The sequence below is a fragment of the Rattus norvegicus genome, chromosome 4, assembly GCF_021556685.1.
Source record: "Rattus norvegicus strain SHRSP/BbbUtx chromosome 4, alternate assembly SHRSP_T2T, whole genome shotgun sequence".
Lineage (NCBI taxonomy): Eukaryota > Metazoa > Chordata > Mammalia > Rodentia > Muridae > Rattus > Rattus norvegicus.
Window position 1 is genome coordinate 64,939,334 of NC_141537.1, and position 27,847 is coordinate 64,967,180.

At 37.8% G+C, this 27,847-nt stretch overlaps 1 protein-coding gene and 1 long non-coding RNA gene across 5 annotated transcripts in view; one reads left to right on the forward strand and one right to left on the reverse strand.

Annotated features, from left to right (window-relative positions):
• LOC147994801 (uncharacterized) overlaps positions 1-27,847 on the forward strand; it is a 340,279-nt gene that overhangs the window by 51,108 nt on the left and 261,324 nt on the right. The gene's annotated exons all lie outside the window — the stretch shown is intronic.
• On the reverse strand, positions 37-27,413 carry Mtpn (myotrophin). The gene is made up of 4 exons (NM_024374.4): positions 27,223-27,413; positions 11,130-11,243; positions 10,332-10,415; positions 37-961 (listed from the first exon to the last, which is right to left on the reverse strand). The coding sequence occupies exons 1-4, from the start codon at positions 27,292-27,294 to the stop codon at positions 875-877; spliced, it is 357 nt and encodes a 118-aa protein (NP_077350.1). The 5' UTR covers positions 27,295-27,413; the 3' UTR covers positions 37-874.

A 27,847-nucleotide genomic window follows, 5' to 3' on the forward strand; every position in this document is an offset into this window, starting at 1 on the left:
AGACAACTGTTCTCTCTTTATAGGATACTAACACGCTTATGGCTATGATTTTATTTTTAAATCTCCTTTACTACCAGAAGGAGTCTCAAAGTGTTTCAATGTTATATAAATGTCTGAGTCTAAAGGAGAAAAAAGAAATCAGCCTACTGGAATGGTTCCTCCTTTAGGCTCCTAGAATTTAACATTTTATAAATAAAACTAGTCAGTTTTATCTAAAAGAGACATGAAATTGATGTGAAAGGGGAGAGAAAATCCAAAGTTTAGTCATCCAGCAATTGAGGAGTGCGCTGCTCCTAACCTTATCTAAGCTCTTACATAAAGACTAAAGTCATTCGAGAGAGGTTTTGGTCACTAACTGCAGGCAGCGCTCTTAACCAGCCAGGAGCCCCCAGGAGAGTGCATTCTTAAGGCAGAAGGAAGGCTGGAGCTAATTGCTTATCTCAGCACCCTAAGTTGACAGAACAGCAGCCACTACTGCTCACAGCTAGGGCCACCAAATAGGAAGAGTTGGCCTTGTGTGGCCAGACCTTCAGTACACTAATTAAGAAATCACTAGGGAGCTGAGAAGGTCCAAGGATTCCAGCAGACGGTATTTCTGCTCTCCCTTGGGTATAAGCTGTATATTTTACTGGAAATGAAAAACAGGCTGGTTTGTTCAGGAATCCCAGTAAAAGTCTCATCACATTCCCCACTGCTCCTCCAAAACATGTTTAATTCCCCCCTGGCAGTCTGATTTGTTATGAATTTCTCTCTCCCTTCACCCTCTTAAAGTATTTAGCTGAAGAAGCTGGCAGATAGAAAGTGACAGACAGACAGGCAGCAGTGTGAGGCCACAGGAGAGTCATTCTTCCCAAGTTATCAGTCCATCCATCCATCACTGGAGAAGAGCTTTGATTGCCTGGTTGTCAGTGGCTTCAAGGGCGGTCAGTCCATCTGGGCCTTTCACAGTCTTATCAGCACCCTGAAAAAGAGAGGAGAGAGCTTTCCTTAGCTGAGCTCGCACTAGGGAACAGCGAGTGCCAGAGGTGGCCATGTGGCATAGGCCTTTGTTTACTCTGATCCTGGAGTTCATGGTGGAAGGTCTGAACCAACTCTGGACAGTTGTCCTCTGTCCTTCACACTGAGCTATGACATGTACATGCCCACATTTACATACATACAATAAGATAAAAAAGAACATTTAAATGTAGTATTACTTTTTAGGTGTTAGAAATTGTAAGAAACAAAACAACTGCCTTAATTACTCTTCTATTGCTGAGAAGAAACACCATGACCAAGGCAATTTTTAGAAGAAAGTATTTAATTGGGGGCTTGCTTAAAGTTTTGGAGTTAGTCAATGAACATTTTGGAGGGAAGCAACAACAGCAGGCATGACACTACAGCAGTAGCTAAGAGCTTACATTTGATCCACAATCCAAAGTAGAGAGCAAGGGACTGGGAATAGTGTAGACTTTGGAAATCCCAAAGTCCAATTGCAGTGACATATCTCCTCCAAGGCCACACATCTAATCCTTCTTCCACCAAACAGGGACCAAGCATCAAATATGAGCCTATGGGGGACATTGTCATTTAAACCCCCAACAACTCAGCATCAGCACTGAAAAACAGTGGCTTAGTTTTACTTATATTTTGGAAGGTCAGTTACTTTCTAGTAGATGGACACACACACACACACACACACACACACACACACACACACACACACACACAGCATGGGGAAGAGTTATTGGGAACAGTGGGGGTGACCACAGAGAGTTGGAGCTCACTTAACGATGGCTTCACCTAGATCAAACAACTGAAAGATTCCGGCTCCTTAAAGTTCCAGCTATCCAGCTTCCACTTCTCAGGCTCTCAATTCTCTCAACAGACCAACAGCTTTTCAAAAAGTTTATATTAGAGCAAATTTCTATTGTCCCAACATTTAGCTGACAAAATAAAAATACTTTTAATGCTATAGGCTAGATATAACAAATATTAGTATTTTACATGACACTAAAAGTCAATCGTATAAGAACAAAAAACAATGAACCCATTTCAACATGGGTGAGAATATTAAGGAAAGTAGTTTTTGAGACTAATAAAGTTACCGAGAATTTGGGTATATCTGGCCCCATTCCTTTCTTGAGAAAGCAAGTTGTTCTTGTGAATTCATTTTTAGTTATGTGATCATTTCCATAGCTTTAGATAATATATTCCTGTTACTATTTGAGTTACTAGCTTTGATTTCCTGCTACAGATGAATCTTAGCTTACCAACACCCTCTTCCTCAGACTCCTACTTTCATATACTTAGTGCATCATTTTCTTTGCAAATTTAAATAGTTATTTGAATCTAGGCTTCTTCATACATTTTCATGACATATCATTTCCCATAAAGTACTATCATTAGATACTTTCCTGGCTTTGCCTGTCATTCTCCCTGGAGATCTTTTAGCTTGACAAATTTTGTGTACTTTAGGATTAACTATTATATACTTGTCTGTAAAAACCGGATGTGGACTCTCCAAGTTAAAATGTACTGACAATGTTTAACTACTTGAGGCGAGTACTGCTTACTGTGGCACTGAGGAACCACTAACCTTAGCTACGTTTCTATTATTCCAATACTGCTACTCTGTGCAGCCCTTACAAACGGAGGGAGTTGTACACAGTGCAGTGCAGTGATATACCTTGGCTGACAGCCTAAGCCTCTCAGTCTTATTCATTCATCTGCAAAGAAACTCTTAAACCTCTTCATTACTGTTAGGGTAAACTGGTAAAATAGAATGGAGGCAGATTTGTCTCAGAAGGCTATCTAAGGACATAGGTTATTTTGTTTGTTGTCCTCCCATGGGTACTTTTTTGTCCCTTTGATGGAAAGGTGGTATACATCTATCTACCTCCAACTTAAGGGATTAGGCATGATGGCAGCTGGGGCAGGGTGGCTGGTTGGCAGCTGGGGTGGGTAGCTGCACAGCTGGCCTACTTCAGGTGATAATTTGTAAAAGCATACACTGTCTGTGCCCATGTCACTAGCCCAAATTAAAAGGATATTCAGCTGTAGTCTCTGAAAGACAAATGAAATATGAGGACTGGTCGGGTTGCTACAAATAGGGACTAAGATCTGAGATCCTTTTCCTTTAAAAATAAAAAAGAGGAAAAATTAATCCAGCATGCAACTGGCAACTGACCCAAGTTGCTCTAAAATTACTTTGAAATATAGTAGTAATGTTCTCTCAATGCTGAGTTCCCTGGGTAACTTCCTAACTTAATACACCATCCTCAACTCAAGCCAGGATCTCTGCTCTGCTGGTCGCCAGCCCTTCCTTCCCTTTTCTAAGCCCGCCACTCTCTGGCTGTGCTGTGTATTATACCCGTTCTATATGGATCGCAGTGACACTTGCTCAGATGCTTTCCATGATCGATCTCAAGTATCTCCAACCTTTAGTTCCATGCTGGAGAACTTACCTAAACCAAGTCTGTCACCTTTCTCTACAGGCATATTCCTTTTCCGTGTTCTCTCATGGTGAAGAACTCACAAAGAAATGTAAACACACTAAAGCTTTTCTTGTTGACTTTCTACATAAGCACTCCCTACCTCTGCACTGTCTTAACATTTCCCACCCATCCTTGCATCTCCATTGCAATCATTACTTTCAGGATCTGCACTGAGATGCAACCGTTTCCTATCTGGTTTTATTCTTAATCATGCCATCCAGACTACTCATATCCATCTGGGCAATCGTTCTCAAACACAATGCAGACAATCTTCCCTTTCCTAAGAGCCTTCCACTTATGGCAAGAGCCAGAGAGACAGAAAGCAGTGTCTTTCCATAGTCTCTGCTACAGTTCCTGCTCTTGAGTCTGCCCTGACACCTCTCAATGATGTACAATGATCTGGAAGTGTAAACTGTAAAATTTTTCCTTCCCTAGGTTGATTTTGGTCATGGTGTTTATCACAGTAACAGAAAGCAAACTATAATATTACCTGTTGTTCTTGGTACATGTAGCTTCTAAAACCCTATTGTACCTCTTGGTGTCTCCATCTTGTACCTGCAACTTCTTTTGTTTAAGCTTCTGCCATGAATGACAATTCCCTTTTACACTTTTAAGAAGACACTCTAAGTTTCTGAGCTCCTGTTGACTGACTTACAAGTTCTGTTGTGGTACATGGTATTTTAATGCTACCCTTTACTGAACATAGTTCCCTGGACTCCAAGAGAATACTTGACTTCTTTTTTCAGTTCCCTCCTTTCTTACATATTAACTCTTGCCTAAGAAGAATCAATCAAGAATTTCCGTCTTTATCCTTACCCCAAATAACCTACCTTAACATTTTAAGCCTCACTCTCCCTCCCTCCCTATCTGCTTTGGAATTTATCTCCATCAAATCTCACAATATCTCCTAAAATAAGCTGACATCTTGCCTTAAAACTTGCTCCTTCGCCCTGTACATACACTGCAGCAGGAGCCAATCCTATTAGCCTCTGCATTCTCATGGCCTAGCAAAAAGTCCCAACAGGATGATATTGATGATAAATCTTCAAAGAAATATTTAATTATGCTACGTTTATTTTGCTTAAGAAAAACATATATAATACCCTCAAAAAGTTTTCTACTCTAATAATGAAAACTTTTAAAAAACATTATAAAGGCATTTTCCATTTTCTCTTTCTGAAGTACTTGTTACTATCTGAAATGAAGGTTTTAGAAAATGAGGTCTCTGAAATCTGAGGATGCATTTCACTTTGTTCTATATATTCCTGATGTTTAAACTAAAACAGTGCATTTTCTTTTATTTGATATTAAATATTCCACCAACTAGAAAATGCAGAGGAGCAAAAACTAATTTGTTCTTCCCTTTAATGGGCTTCTACTCAGTTGTTATGTCTGTGGAGTCTGTCTGGGAGCTGGCTCTTGCTTCTGCTGTCCGTCACGTATTGTTTATCATATGGTAGCATGTATATTGTGCTGAACACTGCAGGTTGGCTCTCTTGGAGACCAAACTTCTTTATTTCTATTTTTCCTTCACACAGAGGTAAAAAAGAAATGGAATTCCAAGCCTCCCTTTAAGCTAGAGGTAGCCATCTGGTATAATTTCAGTTTCTCTTATGCCTTTCTATTTTTTTTTTTTTTCTTCAGTAAAAGCCCAGAAGAACATTCTTAATCCCTTTCCCCATCTTTCTTTTCAAAAACAGATAATCCCTGCAGGTGTAACATTCACTCTAGAACCATAAGGACCACTGGGTTGACAGGGTATGGATGGTGGGCTGATGACTGTGTGTGTGTGTGTGTATGTATGTGTGTGTACATATCACAGAGCTAGTGGCTCAGCCTTGAACTGTAACCACTAGGCATCTTATCTTGAGACAGTGTTGCTTAGAGTCTGTTAACAAGGGTGTGGTGGTGGTGGTGGTGGGCATGGATTTTGTTACAACTGAGCTCCACTCTTTTTATTCCTCACTGGAGGTAACAGACAACTTTATAGACCCAGGCTGCATTCCATTATGACAGAGTCTTTACTGTAGTCATTTTTATAACATGACACCTTGGACAGTACCTCAAATTCACTAATGCTCATGACATATTTGTTTAATGAAAAAAACAGTATGCCTGTCTCATGGTGCAACTACATATTTAGGAACAACTACACCCTCGCACTATAGTACATGTTACTATGCCGTAGGACACTGAAGAGAGAGGGAGAGAGAGATGATTTCTCCTAGTTCACAGTCTAGCTGGCACAGAAAAGGATCACATGTACAAATATATCAGGGAGGCAAATACCATATTAAAAACAGAATGATCACTATACTACATTCTCTGATCCTCAGAGTGTTCAGAGCATGAAGACTATCAACTGGGTTCATGTGTTCATTGATTTACTGGTTTTATGCTATTGATCCAGATCTTCAATGTATGTCTCTGAACTTTAAGGCTAAGAGTCTCCATTTGTACTACCCTCCCTGTAACGATATACTCACTGTGGAATGGAGAAATGACACACATTAATTACAGTACTGGCTGAAAGGTCACTTTGACCTGGTGGGCTAAGTGTTGCTGCTATTGTCTCAGCTGTTCTTTGTCTTCCTACACAATCATCTCTAACAAACTCTAACCCTTTAAAGTTTGGTATGTGCATGCCGAATATGTTTACATGTACTGTGTAGATGCCAGAGGTCCATAAGGACCTCTGCTGTCAATGCTGTATGTTTTCCTTAGCTGTTCTACTTTCTTTTTGGAGACAGGATCTCTCACTAACCCTGGAACTCACCAAATGGCTAGTCTGACTGGCTAACGAGTTCTCCCCAGTGACTGAGATTACACTTGAGCACTGCTATGCCCACCTTTTACGTGGGTACTAGGGATCTGAACTCAGGTTGTCCTTAGCTTTGCACAGGTACTTTACGAATGTCTTCTTCCAGCTCCAACTTCATTTAGCTTTTAAGAGTCAAGAACTTCAAAAGCTTACCAAGTAGCTACTTATGCCTGTAAGACCCCCACCCCCAAGACACCATTCATAAGAGCAATGTTGCACAATCTTATATTTCATTTTATTTATAATCGACAGAGTGACTATCGTCAATTTACAGTTACAGATATAATGATGTGCATTAATTCTGTTACTTCTTGTGAACTGAGATGTTACTGTCTCTAATGTAAACTTTTTTGTTAGGAAGAATAAAAAAATTAGAAGGTTTCACATAACTTTTTTTTTTTCATGAAAATAGAATGGGATAAGTACAAATGCATCTCTCAGTTGTTTTCTCCAAGGACATTCAGTATTGAGCTCTTTCAGTAGTCTAAGCTCTAGAGAAAATTGTGTTAGTCCTTGAAACAAAGTCCTTTCATGTAGTATGCTTCAGGAACCCTCACTCCTGAGAGCAGCAAGTCTTCCCAATTCTGAAAAGTCTATCAATTCCCACTAGTCTTAGTATTTACTGTCAACTCATAGTGCTAGGCACTGCAGCACATAGCTTATATACATGGCATACTGATTAGGCTAACATGTAGTAGAGAGGAGAACTGGAGGCAAACTGGCCTGGTTTAAATGCCTGGCCCTGTGATGGTTAGTCTTGTTTATCAACTTGATAAAGGATGATGGAGCACAGTGGCTCTTGAAAGTTACTAGTACCATATGCTTATACTTCCCAGCCTTCAAAGCCAACAGTCAACTGAATTCCTATTCATTATAAACAAGTTCTGCCATTTTGTTTTAAAACCAGCAGAAAATGAACTAACACACCTTCTTACCAGCTGTGTGAATGTGGGCAAGTTTCCTCACTTCTCTGCCATTTTCTCAACAAAAATATGCGCTCTTTCCATCATTTTTAGTTTGAGGGATGGTTGGAATAAATTAGGTGACCTGATGTATTTTAAACACTCAAAACAGTATTTGCACATTGCGAATGTTATTTAGCTGTGAATTATTTTCTCCTCTTATGGGCTGCATGTGATGAGTACTGGGCCTATGCTACAAAAGACAAGACAAAGAGCTGCTAAGGAATTTTCTTTTCTTTTCTTTTCTTTTTTTTTTTCAGAGCTGGGGACCGAACCCAGGGCCACTGAGCTAAAGCCCCAACACCCCCCATAGGAATTTTCTTAAAGCCAATCTACTGAGAAATAGAACTGAGAATAGGTGTTACAACACGCAGTACATGTTACCAGCAGAAACCATCTAGAAGAATGATGTACTCCAGCTTGAAAGAGCTAAATGGATGAAAGTAATACATTTATCATGACACATTTGTGTATGAGATTTATAAAGATATCATAATAGTTCTTCAGTTATTACAGGGTAAATTCTGAAACTAAAGCATGTTACTAGTCTCTTTATGGTGCAACCTCTCCTTAAAATAGGGCAACTGAGAAAGGCATGGTAAGATTGAGAGTCAGTGGTCCTAAAAATTATTTGAAACTAAACATATCTACTGGGTTTGAGTTAGTGAATAATTTGAATAAAAATGGTCCTCCCTTTGGGCTCATCATATATTTGTTTGTGCTATAAGGGTAGATTTCCAGCCCATTCTTATATTGTATATTATCTATTTCTCAGTTCAAGTACCAAAATATACCAGATACTTTCCTGATGATTCAACTATACAGGGACTTGAAATGAACCTAAGTTTCATGCTAAAAAAACCCCAAAAAACAAAAAACAAAAAAACCAAAAACCTAAAGGAGCACTACTGATTGAGAAAGAGAGAAACTACAGCATTTAAAAAGCTCTTACAATAATAAAAGCAAAGTAATTAATTTTGAGAAAGCAGAACTAAAATTTTCTCAATTGCTTTACAAAAAAATTCTTTTTTAAAAAAATATTTATTCATTTATTTTATGTACAATGAGTGCACGGTCTTCAGATGCACCAGAAGAGGGCATCGGATTCCATTACAGATGGTTTGGAGCCACCACGCGGTTGCTGGGAATTGAACTCAGGATCTCTGGAAGAGCAGCCAGTGCTGTTAACCGCTGAGCCATCTCTCCAGCCCCACAAAAAAATTCTTAAGACAACCAGCTCCACACAATTGTAACTAACCCGCCAATAGAGACTTCTCCAAAGTCATTTGACAATGAAACAAGGAATACAAAAGAATATAAAATAGCTAGTCAAGATAATTCAGTAACTTGGCACATACTTATAAACATTTATTAGGACACCAAGGTGTGGCCTAATAAGTGTGTGAATCAAATTTATCTTTTTTTAAGAATTCCCTGTTGTAGAACATTCTTTATCAGCAGAAACTTACAAACATACATCTGAGTTGAAGAAGTATATTTGAAATGAAAGAATATGGACCAGAGACTGGCTCCTCTCTAGATAACTATATCTTGCTTTGTTTTCCTATAAAGAAAAACAAGTGTATGGGAAAGAAATTCCCATATTCACCTATTCAAGAAATGGCTAAGAGGAAAGAAAGAACATACTGAGTTTAATAAACAATCTTATCTAAAAGGATCCCAGAGGTTTTTCTTTTCAGAGAACAAAACACCCACTTTCTTTAGCTATTTTACTTAGCCAGAAGACCAGAGTAAGCCATGGACAGTCGATGCTGAGGAAGAAAACATGCTTTGTGGTGTCAGTCCAGGACTGAACTTTGCTCAATTGTACAGTTACACAAGCCAGTAATACTTTCCTGAATTTTACCTAAACTGGGTTTAAGTCCCTTCACTATAAACAGTTTAATTACTATTAGAATAAATCTTTCATGAACCTTGATTTGGTATTTGTATCCTTTAGTAGTAAGTCTTTGAAACAGTAAGGAAAAAAACCCCAGGGATGAAACTAGACAATGATAGTGGATGAGCCCACACATTATTATTGATACTAGATTCATTATAATGGCATAAGGAATACCAATTTTATTTATTTTGGTTTTTGAAGGTCTGAGTTATTCATAGCAAAATATGGTTAAATATTAAAGTATTTAATAGACATACAGAGTACAAAAGGATGAAAACCACACAATTACAGATACCTAGTTTTTGTTTGATATGGAACTAATGTTACAAGTCACACTGCAGAGCTCTAAGGAGGTAGTCAGTGTTAAGATAAAAGTACTTTATCATCCCTAATTCTCTGTTATATTAAAACTCTAGCAACAAAAATGTAAAGCTCACCCTCCGCCTAGTTATTAATAAAAATTACTCTTTACTAATAATGTAGATATTTTGTGTCAGGAAATTGGCAAACCTTTATATGCACTTACCAACCTATTTCCTCTTTTTCCTTGCCGCTTTCTTTCGGCAGGCAGTAATATAAGGTCCCATGTATAGTCATGAAATGTAAGCTCGGTAACTTATTCTATAGATATTTCTTCCCTTACAGCATATAACACAGCTAGAGGTTGCTACTAATTAGTTACTCCTAAGCCTGGATCCTATATCACAGTCTATATTAACAGAGATGAGAATATCAGAAAGCTCCTAGACTCATCACCATCTCAATCATGTCAACTAGGTGTATAGAGAACACCTCTGATATCTTTTATAGTGTAGACTACAGAAAATAAAGTGTAAAATCTCAAACCCATGTTACTCAAAGTGGGGTCTATAACCCTGTGTCAGTGTGCAATTGCATTCTTCCACAATGATGGCATTTTTTACATTACTTACTTTAGCTGACTTCTTTGGCCTAGCAAGATTTTCCTATGAAGGAAACTAGTCCAAGCTCCTTAGCCATCACAAACTGGAAGCCGACAGTCTGTAGCCAGTTAGTGTAACTAACACTATTCTAGATCTCAATTTTGTATACTGGCTTTAGTTTTCTATCCCTGCAGCCACATTTAGCTTAAATAGTTACAAAGTAGCGAGGGTTTTAAAATAAGCCATAAAAATGAACATTGACCTTACCTTTGACAGAAGCAATTTCACACAGGAAACATGACCCTCATAGACAGCAGACAGAAGAGGGGTGATATGATGTTTATCTGGAGCCTACAGAATATCAAAGAGATAATTTTACCTACTTTTTCTTTTTTTAAGTCTCTGGTTCCTTAAAAAATGATCAAGAAGCCAAAGTATACAAGCAATGCCTTTTCTCAGGAGTCAGGATGGAGTAGAAATCTGACCTAATCTCAATTCTTTTATCTGTCACTGATGTGACAATTAGTTTCTCTGAAACTATCTTTCCCACTATTGTAGAAATGCCAGTGTGATCCAGAGAGGAAGAAGAGGGGTCAAAATGCCAATGAGGAGTCAGAGAAGAATGCCAAATTGGGCCCAATCACCTGATGTGGTGAAAAGTCATCTCTTTGACTATCATGATTACCAAAACAATGTCCTAAATCCTTAAATTACAGAGGGCTCAGGCAGGAGATGATTGCTCCTGCTTGATAACTTTCTCACACTTGCCCCATAGAGCAGGCCAATGTAGTCTAAGACTTCAGGGTCCTATGATTTAGTACACGACAGCGTCTACTACCTACAGTGTTAACTTGGCAAGCTTTAGAACTTGAAAAGCAACAGCTAAGGGGGAGAGAGCAAATTGTTCATTAGCTTAAAAAAAACGAAATAGTTTGTATAGGACTATAGTATTAAAAGTAACCATTTTACAAGCCTACAGCAAACAATTTCCAAGAGCATAGGACGAATGTTTCCTAGAATGGCATACATTGTATATATTAAGTATAATGTACGTTTGGTACATACATTAATATCTGCTCCTTTCAGCAGCAGAAATTCCAGGATTTCAAGCTGTCCACAATCTGCAGCATAGTGAAGAGGCTTCCTCCCACCCTCTAGTGTCCGGTTGACATCTTCTCCCTTTTAACAAAAAAGACATTTATAGGAAAATGTTGAGGCATCTGATATTTTTTAACTTCTTAAAAACTTCAAAAAGTTTCAAGAAAACTGCATTTTTTGCAAAGTGAAATGAAAACATAAAGAAGTCACATCCTGCACAATAACATATGGCACTCAAGTCATTAGACAAGCTGAAAACAATGCTAAATGCAATGAACTATAATGAACTACTGTTTGTGTTCCAACACTTCTAATAACGACAGTCAGAATACTGTCACCATGTAACCAAACAAGACTATAAGTATAAGTACTGAGATTCTGTAATTTTTTATGACCTGTTTCATTATCAGAAATAATACTTATAAAGAATGAATTCACTTCATTCTTTCAGTATTTACTACAGTGGTGTAGTAAGTAGGCACTGGGTAAACAATGATGAACAAAACCAGGCATGGCTTCCAATGCATGTAGCTTACCATGCAGTGTGTGGAGATGACCTAATTTGAAAATAATAGTTTTTGTAAACAAAAACAAACTCATGGTCACACTGTTACCAGAGACTATGGCTTACCCTTGATAATAGGGGACATAATGTCAAAAAATTAGTGTTCTAGTGACCAACATGAATTTGTGGTATCAAGGTATATATATAATTTATTTCTAATCTTCAAACTACCCTAGGATAAGGGGTTCTTTACACACCAAATGTGAAGCTAAAACAATTATTTTAAAATGTGGTTCAATTAGTAACAAATTATCGATCGAATGCCACTCTTTTTCTAGAGATGCTTCCAATTCAAATTTGTTTCCTTCTGAAGGGAGATTTCAGGTTTTACATAATAACAAAATGCCTAAAGTTAGCTTTCTCAACAAACACACTTTTCACAGTTCAGTCAATTCACCAAACCCAAGTCAGGATAAAGATGTCAAAGCCTTAACATTTCATAGCCATTACAATCTGTGCTTTAAGCCCTCAATTCCCATCCTTTCACTTAGTCCTTTTTGTCCTTCTCAATATATATACTATGGATTCCATCCAAACTCAAGATCTCTCTTAGCATCATCATTTACAGGTATAGTAAGCTTTCCCTCCCGCAAAACCACGGCAGTCATTTAGGTATAGAGTGCTTTTGCCGCTTTTTACATGTATATGCCTTCTTTCTCAATAGGATGAAAATTCTGGGAGCAGAGACCACATTTTTCTTTTTTACCTCTTCCTAGTATGAACTATGAGTTAAAAATATGCATTTTATCAACACTAAACACTAGGCAAGTTACTTGTGTTCTTATGTATGAGTTTTCATAATTTAAGGTGGAGATCTAAGTACCTAGCTTTCACAGCACTTGTTGTGGGGGCGAAACTGGATAAGCCAACCAAAGCGCTTAACTCCACATAAAAATTTCAAATATACTGTTGCTAAAGAAGCCTGAGTTTCATCAGAAATTAATTTCCTCTTCTGAGTTAATGGATGATAAAATAACCTTTGTAAGTTAAGACTACAGTTGGAAGCAGTGACTTCTAACAGGGTGTTCTTAAAGTCAATACAGCCAAACAGTTTTGTGATGAGGACATTCCCTGAAAGATGTGTGATTTAAATGCTTTGTAGTTGGATGATTTTGTTGTTGAGCTCACATCAAAGAATATACTTTAAAAATATAAAAAGTATACTTAAAAATCTGGACAGCTACCAACCTCACTGGTGTTTTGTTACAGAACCACCATGTATATATAATCTGTTTTCCAATGGAGCATGTGACACCTAATGTGACACCTGTTAAAATAGGGACTTAAAATATACACATATAAAGATATGTATATAGTATTTTACCCCTGGAGGAGAATGGGTAGTGTTCCAACCTTTCCATGTTATGAGAGCAGAGACTACTCACTTCCTAAGTGAGTACTCCTCAATGATAAGATAGAATTAAGACTGTCTGTACAGCCAACAATGTTTAAATTCAACTATGATAATAAATAAAGAATATGTTGCATAGTGCTTAATAGAGCAAAACATTTAGTAAAGGTTAAGTATCATTTTTATGGACCACTGGTGTTGGTTTAACCCATCTGTCTGTCTGTCCACCTGCTTTTCTATCCTATCCATTGAGACAGGGCTTCATGTAGTTCCAACTGACCTTGAACTCACTATACAGCTAAGGATGGTGGGACCACAGGTACGTACATACCTGGTTTTATGTGGAAATGAGGACAAAACCTAGGACTTTGTGTATGCAGTGTAAGCACTCTACTAACAAATCTAGGTATTAGTGTATATTTGAACTAAGACTATCCAAAACTGGGTTAAAGCTAGTTTCCACAGAACAGCTTGAAAATACAAACACACGCACACAGCTTAACCTAATACATATTGTTTAGAGACAAATTTAAGTAATAAAGGTGATTTGCTGTCCATCTCACATTTCAGTCTACTTACAAATGCAGAAATACAAGTCAACAAGGGATACTGATAAGATCAATCACTGATAAAAGTTTTTTTTTCCATTATTATCTTTCCCTTTTCATATCAGTATTATATGTATGGACTCTTGTAATGAAATATAGTAAATGACCTTATTAAGTACCCAGTAAGGTGCTTTTGTTAAGAAGATACTCATCTGAATCACAATGTTGTATTCTTATTACAAGACTGCATAGTACCTATGAAATAAAGCAGTGTTTTTAAACTTTCTCCTTTATCCCTTCATACTTGTATTACAATTCTTACTTTAGCTGACAAGTAATATCACTGTATGAGTAAACAAAAAGAAAGTCTCTAGATAGACTCTCTGCAAAGCAACACTGAAAAGACATTTATAGCATTAAATGTATTAGAAAGGTGAAAGGCTTTAAGAAAATGCCTTTTCTACATTCACCAAAATAATTAGAAAAAAAGCAACTTAAAGTAAATACGACAAAAGAATAAAGGTCAGAGTAGAAATCAAATAAATTGAAAACAAGATACCATGGAGAGAAATCAAAAGTTTATTCAGGAAGATCAACACACCTGATCACACACTATGAAACATTAACAAGAAAAGGGTAAAGGCACAAATGCCAGTACCAGACTCTACAGATGATCTCACATGGAAACTTCCTGCCCTGTGATAGACTCATTGCTCAATGTGACCATATACTTAAGGGAAGTCTTCATACCTGTTCTACACAATTCTGGAAAACAGAAGGGATGAGACGACTTACCAACTAATTCTGGCATTAGCCATCAGTCTTCCAAAGCAAGACAAAAATACATTATAAGAAAAGAGCCTGCTTTGAGAATCACACTCTCTGAGAAGTTAGGAACCTTCACTATTTAAATCTTACATTTTCATTATCTGCTTACTTCCTATTTTCTGTGAAGAGAGGGTGGAAAAGAGCTCTGGTCAGAAGCTTCAGGTTTCTAGTTAGGCATGTGTTGCTACCTACCACATGGGTACCAATAAGCTTGTGGGGTCTTAGTTGGAGGCTGCACTGATACTCAAGTCATCCACAGCTACCTTTACATTGGTCTACAACTTCGCTGTTTTCTCACTTCCTAGAGCAGGAAAGGTTTTTCTGCACTCATGGCTATGAAAACGGTTCTGGAAAGACAAAGCCCTACGGATAGCCATATCCTTACTTACCACCTGATATACTGTTCAACAAAACATTTAACACAACACTAAATAAAGTAAGGAGAAAAGGAATTACTTTCAAAGTAAGAATGTTGTTTAAAAATGTAGTTATTCTATATTTTACTTATAAAAGTAGGCAAAGGTTAGAAAAGATGAAACTTGGCATCAGAAAGAGACATACTATCTTACTTGATTTAACTAAACAAATATTTATGGTAAGAAAGGTACAATTTTACCTCCTTAAGATGAAACAAAGTTCCGACTGGGACAAAGAACTAGCTGCCTTCCAGGAAAAGCAAGCATGTAAGAGGAGTGCCATTAGTTTTGTCCTACGAAGAGCATAACTTGTAGGGACTGGGTCAAGAGTGATCAAAAACTTACCTCCCTGGCAGTTTACCTTTCACTGTGCCTTATCTTGTTAGATTTTTTTTTTTTTTCCGGAGCTGGGGACCGAACCCAGGGCCTTGCGCTCGCTAGGCAAGTGTTCTATCGCTGAGCTAAATCCCCCACCCCTCTTGTTAGATTTTTAAAGGCTCACAGGGATCACAGACTACAACTTCTACTTCTACATTGTGAGTCATGTTACTTTCAAGCCTCAACCAGAGTTTATTATGGCTTTGATTATGATAGCATATATTTTAAGGCATATTTAACTACAAAACTAAGACTATTAATAAATGATAAAGGAGAATTCAAAGCAAAAAAGCAGAAACATTAACTTTAAACTTTAAAAATGCTTAGTTATGTATCTTTATGTGGACAAGCAAGAAAACTCAGGGAAAAAACACTGTAACGAGAAGTGAGTGAGCACACCGTTCTCCAGCAGATGAAGGCAGAGATGCCATTAAAGGATGGCAATATTTACTAGGTCTACTTTCTCAGTCTTCTTCAATCTCTGCCTCTACTATTTCCCTAACTCATCTTATGAAATATAAACATGACTAGAAATCTGTGGCATGTGTGTGTAAAAACTAGTCTAACACAAATGGAAACATCCTACGGTTTAAAGACTCCACTTGTCTTATGTGGCATACGTTTAAGTGCCACAGATTTTCTCCTAAGTCTCAGATCTTGTATGGATCTTAAACTGCCCTAGGTTAGGTTCATGTGAATAATAGAATCACAGACAGGAACACATTCTAAATTAAATGGCCACCTGATTTCTGCTGATAACTTTCTCTAGGTCATTCTTCAGATGAAAAGAAATAAATAATTTTCTTCCTTTGATTCCCAAATGTGCACATTTTGTGAAACCAAGATCTAAGGGGTAAGTTCATAGTGTACTATCACAAGAGACTAAATTAAAGCTACTAAAAAGCAGGCTATGTGTGACTATTTTGTAGGACAGTGTGTAAGTTAACACTGGACACCTGACTGAGTAGAAACCTAGCAGCAAGTGGATTAAATTTACCGCAGCTGAGCCAATGTTCGTAGTCATTCAGTTAGTGTTAAGTATTTCCTGTCCTATTTAGAATACCTTAACATTGGAGTGTTTAATGTTTTTTTAAACAGATCCTTTTGAGAAGGATATTCTGGCCCATCATTTCCTACCCTTTTCCTGTGTGTGCCTCATTCTCCTACTCCATCTACCTTACTAGCTAAAACTTTTACCTTAGGATATAATTTTGCAAAGAATCATATCACTGTACCAGTGATGTTAGCATGCAGTGCAGAGCAGTTCCAGAATTATAAATTTCAGCATAGCAATGGGATCCAATCTACTTTTGACGGTAAAGCAGTCAAAAGAGGTGAGAAAAGCTTTGATACTTTATGTGGACTTTCTAATATAGAAAAGGTAGCAACAGAAAGTAAAAAAGGTATGATATAGATCTCCTATATTCCTATTCCTTGTTTGGAAGAAGTAAATTGATTTATAAATAAGTGTGAATCTTAACTCATTTAAAGTAACAAATAGTAATTCTTACAACTATAAATTACTTAATAGGCACAAACTCAATTAATAGAATATATAATAATGTAGCCTCTTAAAATACTTCAAATATTTTTAAGGATAGTTTCTTATTACTAGTTATAATCATAACCACAGTGATCACTTTCTATAGTTGAATAACCCATGAAGTCAAGACCCTTATTGTATCTCCTACTTATGCATTTACTTCAACTTAGGGTGGCTTTTGTTAAAAATAACCAATTAGGTTGGGGATTTAGCTCAGTGGTAGAACACTTGCCTAGCAAGTGTAAGGCCCTGGGTTTGGTCCCCAGCTCCAAAAAAAAGAAGAAGAAGAAGAAGAAAAAAAAACCAATTAAATAATTCAAATTATGAAAGATTCTTAAATTTTTATATAGCCAGTTTATTTGCTAAACTGTTAAAATTTCTTCTTTAGATGGTAGGTCTAAAAGTAATTAGTCAAACATACATTTTGTAAATAAAATAGTAATTTGCTTTTAAAAAAATTTTTTACTTGTGGTATAAAACTAAGAATTCAATAGCCAAGGGGGTGGGAGTCTGCGTGTGCATGCACACGCGCACGCGCGCGCGCGCACACACACACACGTGCGCGCACACACACACACACACACACACACACACACACACACACCAAGCAAGCCTTATTAAAGTAAAAGTAAAACACTCAAAATCTCAAAATTCTGTGGTCCTCAGTTTGAAAAAGGAAGTAAAAATGCAGCTTCACTTACAAAAATGAAGGTTCTGCAGCCTGGAAAGTATCTGCTGTTCTGTTTAATGGGTTACAGATCCAAGGTTCTATTTGTAAATAAACCCACAACAAGGGAGGGAAACAAATGGAAAGGAGGAAGAAGACTGCACCCTACCCTCACCATTTGTAGTTCTCAAATGTAGAATACACGGTGGTGGGGAAGAAACAGGAAAGCTCTTTTGGAGTGACTAAATCTGAGCTGAAACCCTCCTGTGAGAGCTAGGGAAAGTTACTCAGTTCCCACTTCTCTGACTATAAGATGAGGGTAAGCCTTACCTACATAGTTAAATGATACGAAAACCTCTATGCACACTGTGTTCACTATTTACATACAACAGGGCACACAAAGAAAATATATTCTTTTCTCATAACTGAAATTCTAATTTGAATCTGCTATTTTACAGTTTTGATTTTTCTATTGGAACCAAATATTAATTTATCATGGATTTTATACATCTATTTTTTAGAGTTGTATTTTATTAATAAAATGTAGAGCTATTACTTAAGTTTTATCTATATTTCATATATTTAAGAAAAACAGTTTATCTAGAACCCATATAATCATTATATTTGCTGTTTTTCTTGCATATGCAAATAAAACCCCCAAAGAAGCATTCACTTTTGTTGTGTTCATGTTTACCTAATACAATGGCTGGCACTGTAGGTGCTCAACTGGCATTTGCTGACTTAATTATGAATGAACCAGTGAAATTGTGCTAACTAGCCTTCTCTTTCACTGGGGGAGTTAGAAACCAAACCAGGTCATGGGACTGGCACCAAAGCTGGGGAGAGAATTCTAGAATACTTTCCTATTTTAACAGCAGAAAAGATTCTCTAGAAATTCTGTTCAGTTTAAAAGCTTATGTTAATCTGTTTGCGCATTTATAAAGATTTCTAATGCTCACTTCATAGAATAAACCCACATCTCTTGCCTAAGGTTCACATTTACTAGAGATTATGCTTTTTAGTTTAGATAATTTTAGTTTAATTTCTATCTCTACCCACACATGGTTTTCTATGCTTCAGTTTTCATTACAGTTCAATATCTTTAACCATAAGGATTTCTGAAATGGATTTTTGAAAACATCCTCAAAGTAAAATTTCTATTTTTATCGTACCTTATTTATTTTAGATGTCAAAATCTTGAAGATAAAGGAGAAATTTAGTCTATATATATGGATTCATTTTTCTGACTTCAGTCTTATGTAAAGGTAAACAATCTATGGCTAATAGGTCAAATCAAGCCTGCTGCCTATTTCTGGTAAGTAAAGTTTTACTGGAACACAAACAGCACATTCGACTGTTTAGTTGTTTACATGCTATCTATGCCGTCACTGCACAACAGCAGGGATAGAGACATCTGGCTGACAAGTCCTACAATATGGACAAACTGGTCGTTTATGAAAATAAAGGCAAGTTTGCCAGCCTCTTGCCTCAGCCCCCTTTAAGCATCCCCTTAGTAAATAATCTACCCAGACAACACAAATAGCAAGCCTTACTGCTGCAATGTGTAGATGCTGCTCTGTTTAGACACATACACTGTCTCTTTAAAAACTGCATGAAACATGTGAGTTGACTTCATCATGATTCTGTTCCAGATGAGAATGCTGAGGCTTGAATGGGTGCATTTTAAAAGATCTATTTGAGCCACCATGTGGTTGCTAGAAATTGAACTCAGGCCCTCTGGAAGAGCAGTCAGTGCTCTTAACCGCTGAGCCACCTCTCCAGCCCAGAACAGGAGCTTTTATGTTACTATTAAAAAAGAAACAAAACAAAACAAAACAAAAAACCCCAAACAAACACTGATGATTCTTATTTTTCATGAAAAATCAAGTGAAAAACTTTACTTCCAAGTTAGGTGGGTGGTTCTGAAAACACTAAATTAAAATTTCAAAATGATGGTTACAAGGCAAAGTCAAAATTTGTCAACTATTGTCACTAAAATCATGGGGAACTGCATAAAGTTTAACGAGTTTAAAACAACCAAGATTTGAAGACTAAGGGCTATTCCTAGGAAAAGAAAGCTATCATTTACATGAAGAAGAGGTACAGATAGTAAATCAACTTTGAGAAAAAAAGGAAGGAAAAAAGGGATAGTTTCTTCAGATACCAATCCAATCCAAATTTAACTAGACTGTATAATAGATAAGAGAAATGTGACAATAACTGGAAATACAAAGATACTTTCCTCCTTTTTTAAATAAAGATAATGTCTATCTTCAGAAAAGTCAGTAAAACAGGAAGAGATAGCAACTAAAAATGAGCAACAGAACTCCATTCAGACTGACTAACAAGTGGAACACACTAAACAAGACATTCATGTATTCTTGGGGCTGTGGAGAAGTGCATAAGATATAAGGCTTACAGTCAAGAAATAAAAATTAAAATCTGTCAGAAGAACAACATGGACAACAGATGGCCACTACTGTGGTTTTTCTAAACTGAGTGTTTCCTTGTGGCTACTACATCTTTTACTGCCCTTCACTGTGCTTAACCTTTATATTCCGCTCTAGCCAGAAGCATCCAATTAGTCATATTTGGGTTTTGAGTTCATTTCCTATGTGGGCAGGAGATCAAGATTCACATCATACAGCAGGGAACTCCAGAAGACTGGACAGGGGCTCCGCTCGCTGGCAAGCCTGGCCCCATTCCTCCCCACGAGACCAATGCTTCACTAGACATGGAAGGGCTCTCTCACATCAAGACTGCCGACTGCTTCTGGTGAAGGAGAGCTGTCTAGTTCTTGGAAGCACTATTTAGATCTATAAATAGTTCTGACTACTCTACATCTACAAATGCACCTTTTGAGTTTCTTTTTTTTAAGCATCCATTAAGGTAAAACTTGAACTCTCATTTTCTCTTCTACTTCCCCTTTCTCTGTCTACTGTCTACTAGGATTTATTTTACAAAATTAGAATTTATATGTAAACTCTGGCTCCCAAAAGTTAAAAAACAACCAAAACAAAAAACCAAAACCAACCAAACAAACAAAAACCCAACTCCATAGTACAAATACAGCAAACAAACAAACAAAAATAAAATAAAAAAAAAACCACACCTCTGTATGAGACAGTACAAGATGTTGAAATGCCACAGTGGTATAACTGTACAAGTCATGAGATTCATTTAACAAAACACATAAATAAAATCTTGAATATAAACAGTGATAGGAGCTTGGTTCTCAATATTGTAGTGTGAGAGTTGATGACATTTTAGCTATGTGTATGGTTGCTACTATAAGGCTAGTTGCTGCCCCTGGGAAGGGATTTAGGTAGTTCTCAGAGAGGACCACTATTAAAGCCTGAGTCTGACCTCTTTCAGCTCTTTAGCCTAAGGTATCTGTTATGTGGCTGGTTTGTCACCCCTCCTCCACTCTCAATCTTGCCATGCACTAAGATGTGGCACGGCCAACAGGGACTAAACTACATCTGAGTCAGTGCCAGCTCCATGCTTTTGAACCTTCAGGACTGTGAACTAACTTACTAATTAAGCTTCATTCTTAATACTAAGTTAGATACTTTATGTAGTTCATTCTAGCAAAGTTAATAAAAAATGATTGAAAAAGCATAACGTTACCAAGCAGAGTAGGACAAAAACAGCCCTAACATTACCATGGGAGTAGCTAGTATAAAGTACTCAGTTAGAAAACACAATAGTTGATGAAAGAACACACTCAATTCAGATTGAGGAAAACTGAATAAAGTCCCAATTCTACTAGCAAGACCCTGGGTAAGGCCTTTAATGTCCAAGTTTTCCTTATGTAAGAGTTGAACTAGATGACACCTTTTGCTTTTGCTCTTATTTTAGAGCAATTTAAAACATGTAGCAAAGTAATGAACTTTATCATGAAATTTTCAGACATATGTTATCAATATGCTGTGTTCTAACTGGTCTTTTCTGCATCCCATTCTGTCACTGGTTCCCCTCCTTTATTCAATCACCTCCTCTGCATTCATGTCGTATGGATCCTATTACCCTATCTTTGCCCCCATTCCCTTCATATTTTTCTCCCTCTCATGATCTCCCTCCTTTCTTGTTTCATGGCCCACACACAATTTTAAATGTTTTATACCGGGAGAAAATAGTATTTGTCCTTTTAATATTTGCTTACTTCACTTAACATAATGACTTAGTTTCACCTATTTCTTTGCTAAACGTCATGATTTCATCTTTTTATGACTGTATAAATTCTACTCTGAACATGTACATTTTCTCAATCTACTAGTAGATATCTAGGCTGACTCTACTCCCTAGCTATTGTGAACAGTGCAGACATAAACATGAATGTTCAAGTGAACTAGGTGTCTTTTAGGGAGCTTTGTCTATAACCACAATTACAATTATTAACAACAGCTAATAAGCACTGAACATCACCATGTATGCTGGTTGGTTTTATGTCAACACAGGCTAAAGTCATTTGAGATGAGGGAACCTCAATTGAGAAAATGATTCCCTAAGATCAAGTTAAGTTATAGGACATTTTCTTAATTAGTTGATTGATGGGGGAGAACCCAGTCCATTGTGGGTGGTGCCATCCCTGGGTTGGTGGTCCCAGATTTTATAAGAAAGCAGGCTGAGTACACCATAAGAAACAAGCTAGTAAGCAGCACCCCTCCATGGTCTGCCTCTGCCTCAGCTCCTGCCTGCTTCTAGGTCCCTACCCTGTCTGGCTTCCCTTAATGGGCTGTGACTGGGACATGTAAACCTTTTCCTCCTCAGGTTGCCTTTGGTCTTGGTGTTTCAACACAGTAATAATAACCCTAATTAAGACAGCATGTCAGGCACAATATTAAATAATTCAGCAAATTACACTCCTATTTAACTACTCCAAATAAGTAACAGAAAGGCACTAACAACCTATCATAAGACTTGTAGAACACGTAGCTAAAAATCAAGAAATACACCAAGAACAATAGTTACATGACAAGAAAACCTCCCTTAATTTATAGGACACACACAAACCTGTAAATGGGCCAACTACACATTTAAAAAAAAAATCAACGAAAGGTAAAAATAAGAAATGGGAATAGGATGTTGTGGGATATACCTTTACTGTAGGGCCAGAAAGACTAAGGCAGGAGGAACCTAAGTTCAAGGCCAGCCTAGGCTACAAAGCAAGTTCCTGGACAGACTAACTAAAAGAACAAGACCCAAACGCAAAGAGGTGAGTGCAGAGCAGGGAAGAAATAGTAAAACAAGCAGGAAAAGACTATGAATGGCTAATACTACTCTAAAATGTTCAATTATTGAAGTATGAATTAAAGCAACACACAACCAATAGCACACTACCAGCTTTCTAAGAGCAAACACAAAAATGTTTAGTGACACTTAGGGCTGTTTGTGATGTGTGTCCAAGGGAATCTAAATCCATGATACTCTTTAGGCTCAAAATATGGATCTATTCTTAAAAGTTGTTAAAAATACAAACATGATTACTATAATATCATTTAATTGCAAAACTAAACTGAAAATAAAAGGCTTACCATTCATTATACATATTAAACCTATACAATGGAATACCATACATCGTTTCAGAGTAATTAATTTTAATATAAAGCATTTTTTAAGATAAATTAAGAGAGCAAGTACAGAGAGTTTAAAGAACTTTTAAATGGAGGAAATAAATGAGTAAATAAATTTCCAATTATTTTCTGATACTAACTACATGAACCTCTTTGGTCACAGAGACTAGGAGAAGGGGGTGTCATCTTTTAGTTCCAATTGCTGCATATTCAAATCTGTGTCTGAATTCATCTGACTTTGCCCCTTGCTCATGAGTGTATGTTGTACAGTATGCACTTATACCTGTAGCTGAACATGTATGCACACAGGTGCTACTGCATGTGTGTGCATGAGTATGTGAAGGCCAGAAGTTGATGATGGGTGTCTTCCTTGATCATTCTCCACCTTACTCATAGAAGCAGTCTCTTATTTAAACCCAGACTTTGCTGATTCAGCTAATCCAGCTGGCCATATGAACTCCAGGCTTCAGGCTTGGGCATGTTATGCCCACTGGACCATCTCTTTAAGCCCCTAAAATTATTAGGATACTAGGATTATAAAGTAATTTTTGTCTTCTGTATATTTTTGTTGAAGGATCCTTTGTTATTATTTTATCTGAGAAAAAAAAGACAACCTATAATAGAAAGATAAGCATTTATACTGTACTAAATTTTCTGAGTTTACTGATAACACCTCCGTTTCTCACAGGCTGATATAAGCTTTCTTACAGCACACCTGGCAGAAAGAACAACAAAGTGATAAAGGAAAACATCTTGCCAGTTTAAAAACATTTTTAAAAAAGTAAACAAAATGACATAAAACAACAAATGCTGAATCTGAACCACTTTAAAATTGCCTACATTTTTTTTTTAAGGAAAAAGGGAAAAATGATCCCAGTAAGCTTGCAATTTCTAAAGATTAAACTTGAAGCTTTCTTGGATTTGACAGATCCTATCCTTTCACATGGTGCACAAGTGTTGCTTTTCAAGCCTGTTAACGTGTCAAGGCAGATGTAATTAGAATGGGGTTGGAGAGAAACCACAGAGAAAGGGAAGTTAGAGGCCTAATGTATAGTATTTCACGGCCAGTGAAACAGAAGGATATGTAAGCAAGAGTACACCTATTAAAGCGGCTGGAGAGTTTAAGGGCTACCCACCAGCACAACTCACAAGCACTCCCCAGAAGGAACCTTGGATCCTCAAAGGCTGTGGTAGGCTTATCTCTACATAGTCAAGGGACCATTATCATCTTGGCCCAATCTGTAATTTTTATATACACAGAAGCAACATACTCCCTTTGTTATCTGAGATTTTTAGCAATGAGGGCCACCAGAGTGTTGAGTGGTTAATAGCAAGGAATTCAGAAAGTCCTTCATAGCCTGTGAGAATGAGTTCAAGTTCCTGTCCTACTACCCACTTGAGAGCTTCAAGACCTTGGGCAAAATCATTACCTATAAAATGTCTAAAATTAGTCTCATGGGTTGACTTGATAAGAATGAAATAACACCTGAATATTATATTACAATGGCCAAATATATAAAATGTTAAAAACATATTCTTCTTTAAAGCAATTATGAATAGAAATCTCAGTAATTTAGTTGCCCATTTTTTCCCCCTAAGGGGAACAGACTGACACAATATTTCTTTTTTCTGGATTGTTCTTCAGGATCATAATTACAAACATAAATAACAAGATTATGATTTAAAAAAAATTGCCACAAGCCACCAAATAATTATCTTACAGACCTATACTGAATAAGACAATTTGGTGAGAATTTAGGTTTACCAGATTTATTTGCCTTTATGCTAATTATATCTAAACTGTCTTCATAGTTTGGACTAAGTTCTTTCAGCAAGTCTCTTATTTTCTTAATGAGTTGACTCTAAGCCTTAGTAAGTCAAGAAAACAGAAAAAAAAAAAAAACAACCTAACTACTTCAAAGCAGACAGAGACAGCTTTCTTAAAAAAGTATATGCTTTAGATTCAGACAATCTTTGGTTTAAATCCAAGTTGGGCTAGTTGGTAACCTTGTCTAACTATAACTCCTCCAAAACCTAATAGCCAGTGAGTGGCAATTACTTTTCCATAACTAGTGAAGTCTATTAAAATTATGGCTAAGAGAAGTTCTTACTAAGAACATATGCTTTTAATGTATTATGGGTTACACTGGAGATACTACGATTTAAAAGAACATAGCATCTACTATCCAAAGGCTCAGGGCCTACCTAATGAAGGACAGATATGCAGGAAAACCACAGTGTGAAACAGGATAAGAAGCTGCGCTCAAGATCATTTAAGGTGAAGTGTTGTTCTTTTGGGGGTGGGGGAAGAGGTGCTATTTAGGCTAAGAGGACGAACATGAGTTCATGAGCTGGGAGGCTAACTGGTGAAGCTGAGTTGGTCATAAAGAATGTAAGTGCACATGGACAAATCTAAAGCAAGAAGTACAAGTCAGGGTCTGGAGTGCAGCTCTCAGACAGAGAGGAAAAGCAATCTCCCAATACAACACAATGTCCCAGTAGACCAAAAGAAAGAGTTGGAGTGATGTCGAGTCACAAGATATATAATCTATCATCAAGTTAGAGAAGGAAGTTTACTGAGAAAAATAATATACTTAAATAAACACTGATCCCTTCAGCGAACTATTGAAGACGATGAGAATGGAGAATGGGCAAACCAAATCAAGAAAATACAGTGGGGGCTAGAGACTGGAGAGCGAAGCAAGGGAGTCTTGACAACCCTCAGATATGTAGGACGATTGCCCGATTTCTAGTTTGGATGAATGGTTGGTTCAGTCATGAAGTTGTAAGCTAACACTGCTACAACACAAACAGTCTCATGCATGTTATTTTTTGGTAACATGTAACTTTTTTGTCACTTAAGTCTTTATTAATGTTTTGTATTCTAAATCCCTTAAGTCTGAGCAGGGGCTGGAAAAACAAGGGCCACTTACTTGGAGAGAATAGTGTGGTGTTCCGCTAGTGGTTGATGTATTTTTCTATAACCCTACATTGAAGAGGTGGTGGTTCAGGTTTCTATCTGCTACTAGCTAAGGCAGTTCAGAAGGCAGCCTGCCTTAAACATCCATTGCAAACAACTAAGCAGAACAAATACATGTGAAAAATCTAAATTATAATTGCATCAGGTGGAGAAAAAACTATCAGCCTTGTACAATCCTGTAGTTACAAACAAACAAACAAACAAAGCTGCTTCTGCTTGCTTTCTAACACAGGCCTGTGAGGCAGGATACTACTGCTCACACCTTTTAAGAATTAAAATCTTGACCGCAGGCTCACACTTTTGGAAGAGGACCAAGATGTTCGCAGTTGTTGCAAAATTCTACTTTTGGAAAATAATTTTTAAAAAAATTATGCTAGTTCTCCTTAAAATTACAAAAAGTGCAATTTTAAGACGCAAAGGCAGGCTAGCTTAGAACTTTCCAAGTACCTCACAAAGTGGATTTATTTCTATTAATTAGGGTTCGGCTTTGAATTTGGGCTTCTTAACAATATATATACATATATATATATATATATGTATATATATATTTATACTTTAACCCTAAACATAGCGTGATTAGACTGCAGTACTGTTTACTACACACACATGGACTTCAGATGAAATCATGGAGTACCCAAAGTTAAAAGGCTTTTTGGAAACGAATCAGATTTCCTAACACCCTAGCTGCAACCTTATCAGTCGAAGCAAATGATACACACACGAACATATATTGTGTGATGTAGGAGAGAAAAAGGGCCACACCCAAGTTAAGACTTTCACAGTGAAGTGACACCAAGTTTCAGAAATTTAACTATGGCTATTTTGGGCAGCTAATTTCACGGTTAACGAATCCTCTGAATCCGTTCCACCTCCACCAGGCCGCACGTTCAAGAAATCGTTCCTGTTTCTAACTGCTTAGGTTACTCCTCAGGAACCCGCAAGGCCTAGATGGAGAAATGCCCCATTCAAAGACTCCAGTAACCGGTGTAGCAGAGGGCCGGCCTGTAACGATCGAGAGAGACTACCAAGGCGCCAGTTAACCGAGGGGGTGAGAGAGGCCACAGCCGCCTTAGCAACACAGCGGTTACCCGGCACCGAAGGGCCACACAGATCCAGGCCCTTCGGCATCCAGGAGTCTCCCCCGCCGGCCCTGTTCCTGGTGCCCCGTGGGCTTCACGATCACCCCACCTCAGCGCATCCCCGCTCACCTTAGCCACATAGTCCTTCACCTCATCCAAGTCTCCGTTTTTCAGGGCCCACATGAACTCCTTGTCGCACATCACTGCAGCGGGATGGGCCGGCGGGTCGGGCAGAAGCGGCGATTACGCCCGACGAAGGACACGAGGAAACGACGTGCCTCAGGCAGCCGAGCGGGCGAGACTGTGGGCCGCGGCTAGCGTTCGGGCAGGAGAAAGTACTTTTGCAGCGGTTGGGCCCAGCAGAGCAGGTTCCGCCTAGCTGAAGAGAAGCAGGACGCTTGCACTTCCGGTTCACGCCCCGCTAGGGCCCGCCTCCGACTTCCTCTTCCTCTTCCTCTCACCAGAAAGCTCTGCTCCAGACCCCGCCCCGACGGCTTACCTCAGGAGGGCCACTTGTGCGCACGCGCATTATCCTAGCAAGCCAAGAAGAGTAGAAGCTGGTCCAGTGGGTGGAGCCGAGAAGCTGAGTAAAATATCCCTGGAGGTCAGGAAAATCAGGGGCTAAACCTGTGGAGGTGTTGGTTGAGTGTAGGACATTCCTGCTCCACTACTGAGGGGAAAGTTAGTTTCGAGGACTCACTTTCTAATAATTTTAATAATTTGTAATAATAATGTGTTTAGATTATCTCCGTCT

Excerpts from the sequence above, each read along its gene's own strand:
- Mtpn (NM_024374.4), bottom strand. The coding sequence starts at position 27,294 with ATGTGCGACAAGGAGTTCATGTGGGCCCTGAAAAACGGAGACTTGGAT. Across the intron at positions 11,244-27,222 it reads TGAAGGACTATGTGGCTAAG|GGAGAAGATGTCAACCGGAC; the intron begins GTGAGCGGGGAT and ends TTTTGTTAAAAG. Across the intron at positions 962-10,331 it reads TGAAATTGCTTCTGTCAAAG|GGTGCTGATAAGACTGTGAA; the intron begins GTAAGGTCAATG and ends TCTCTTTTTCAG.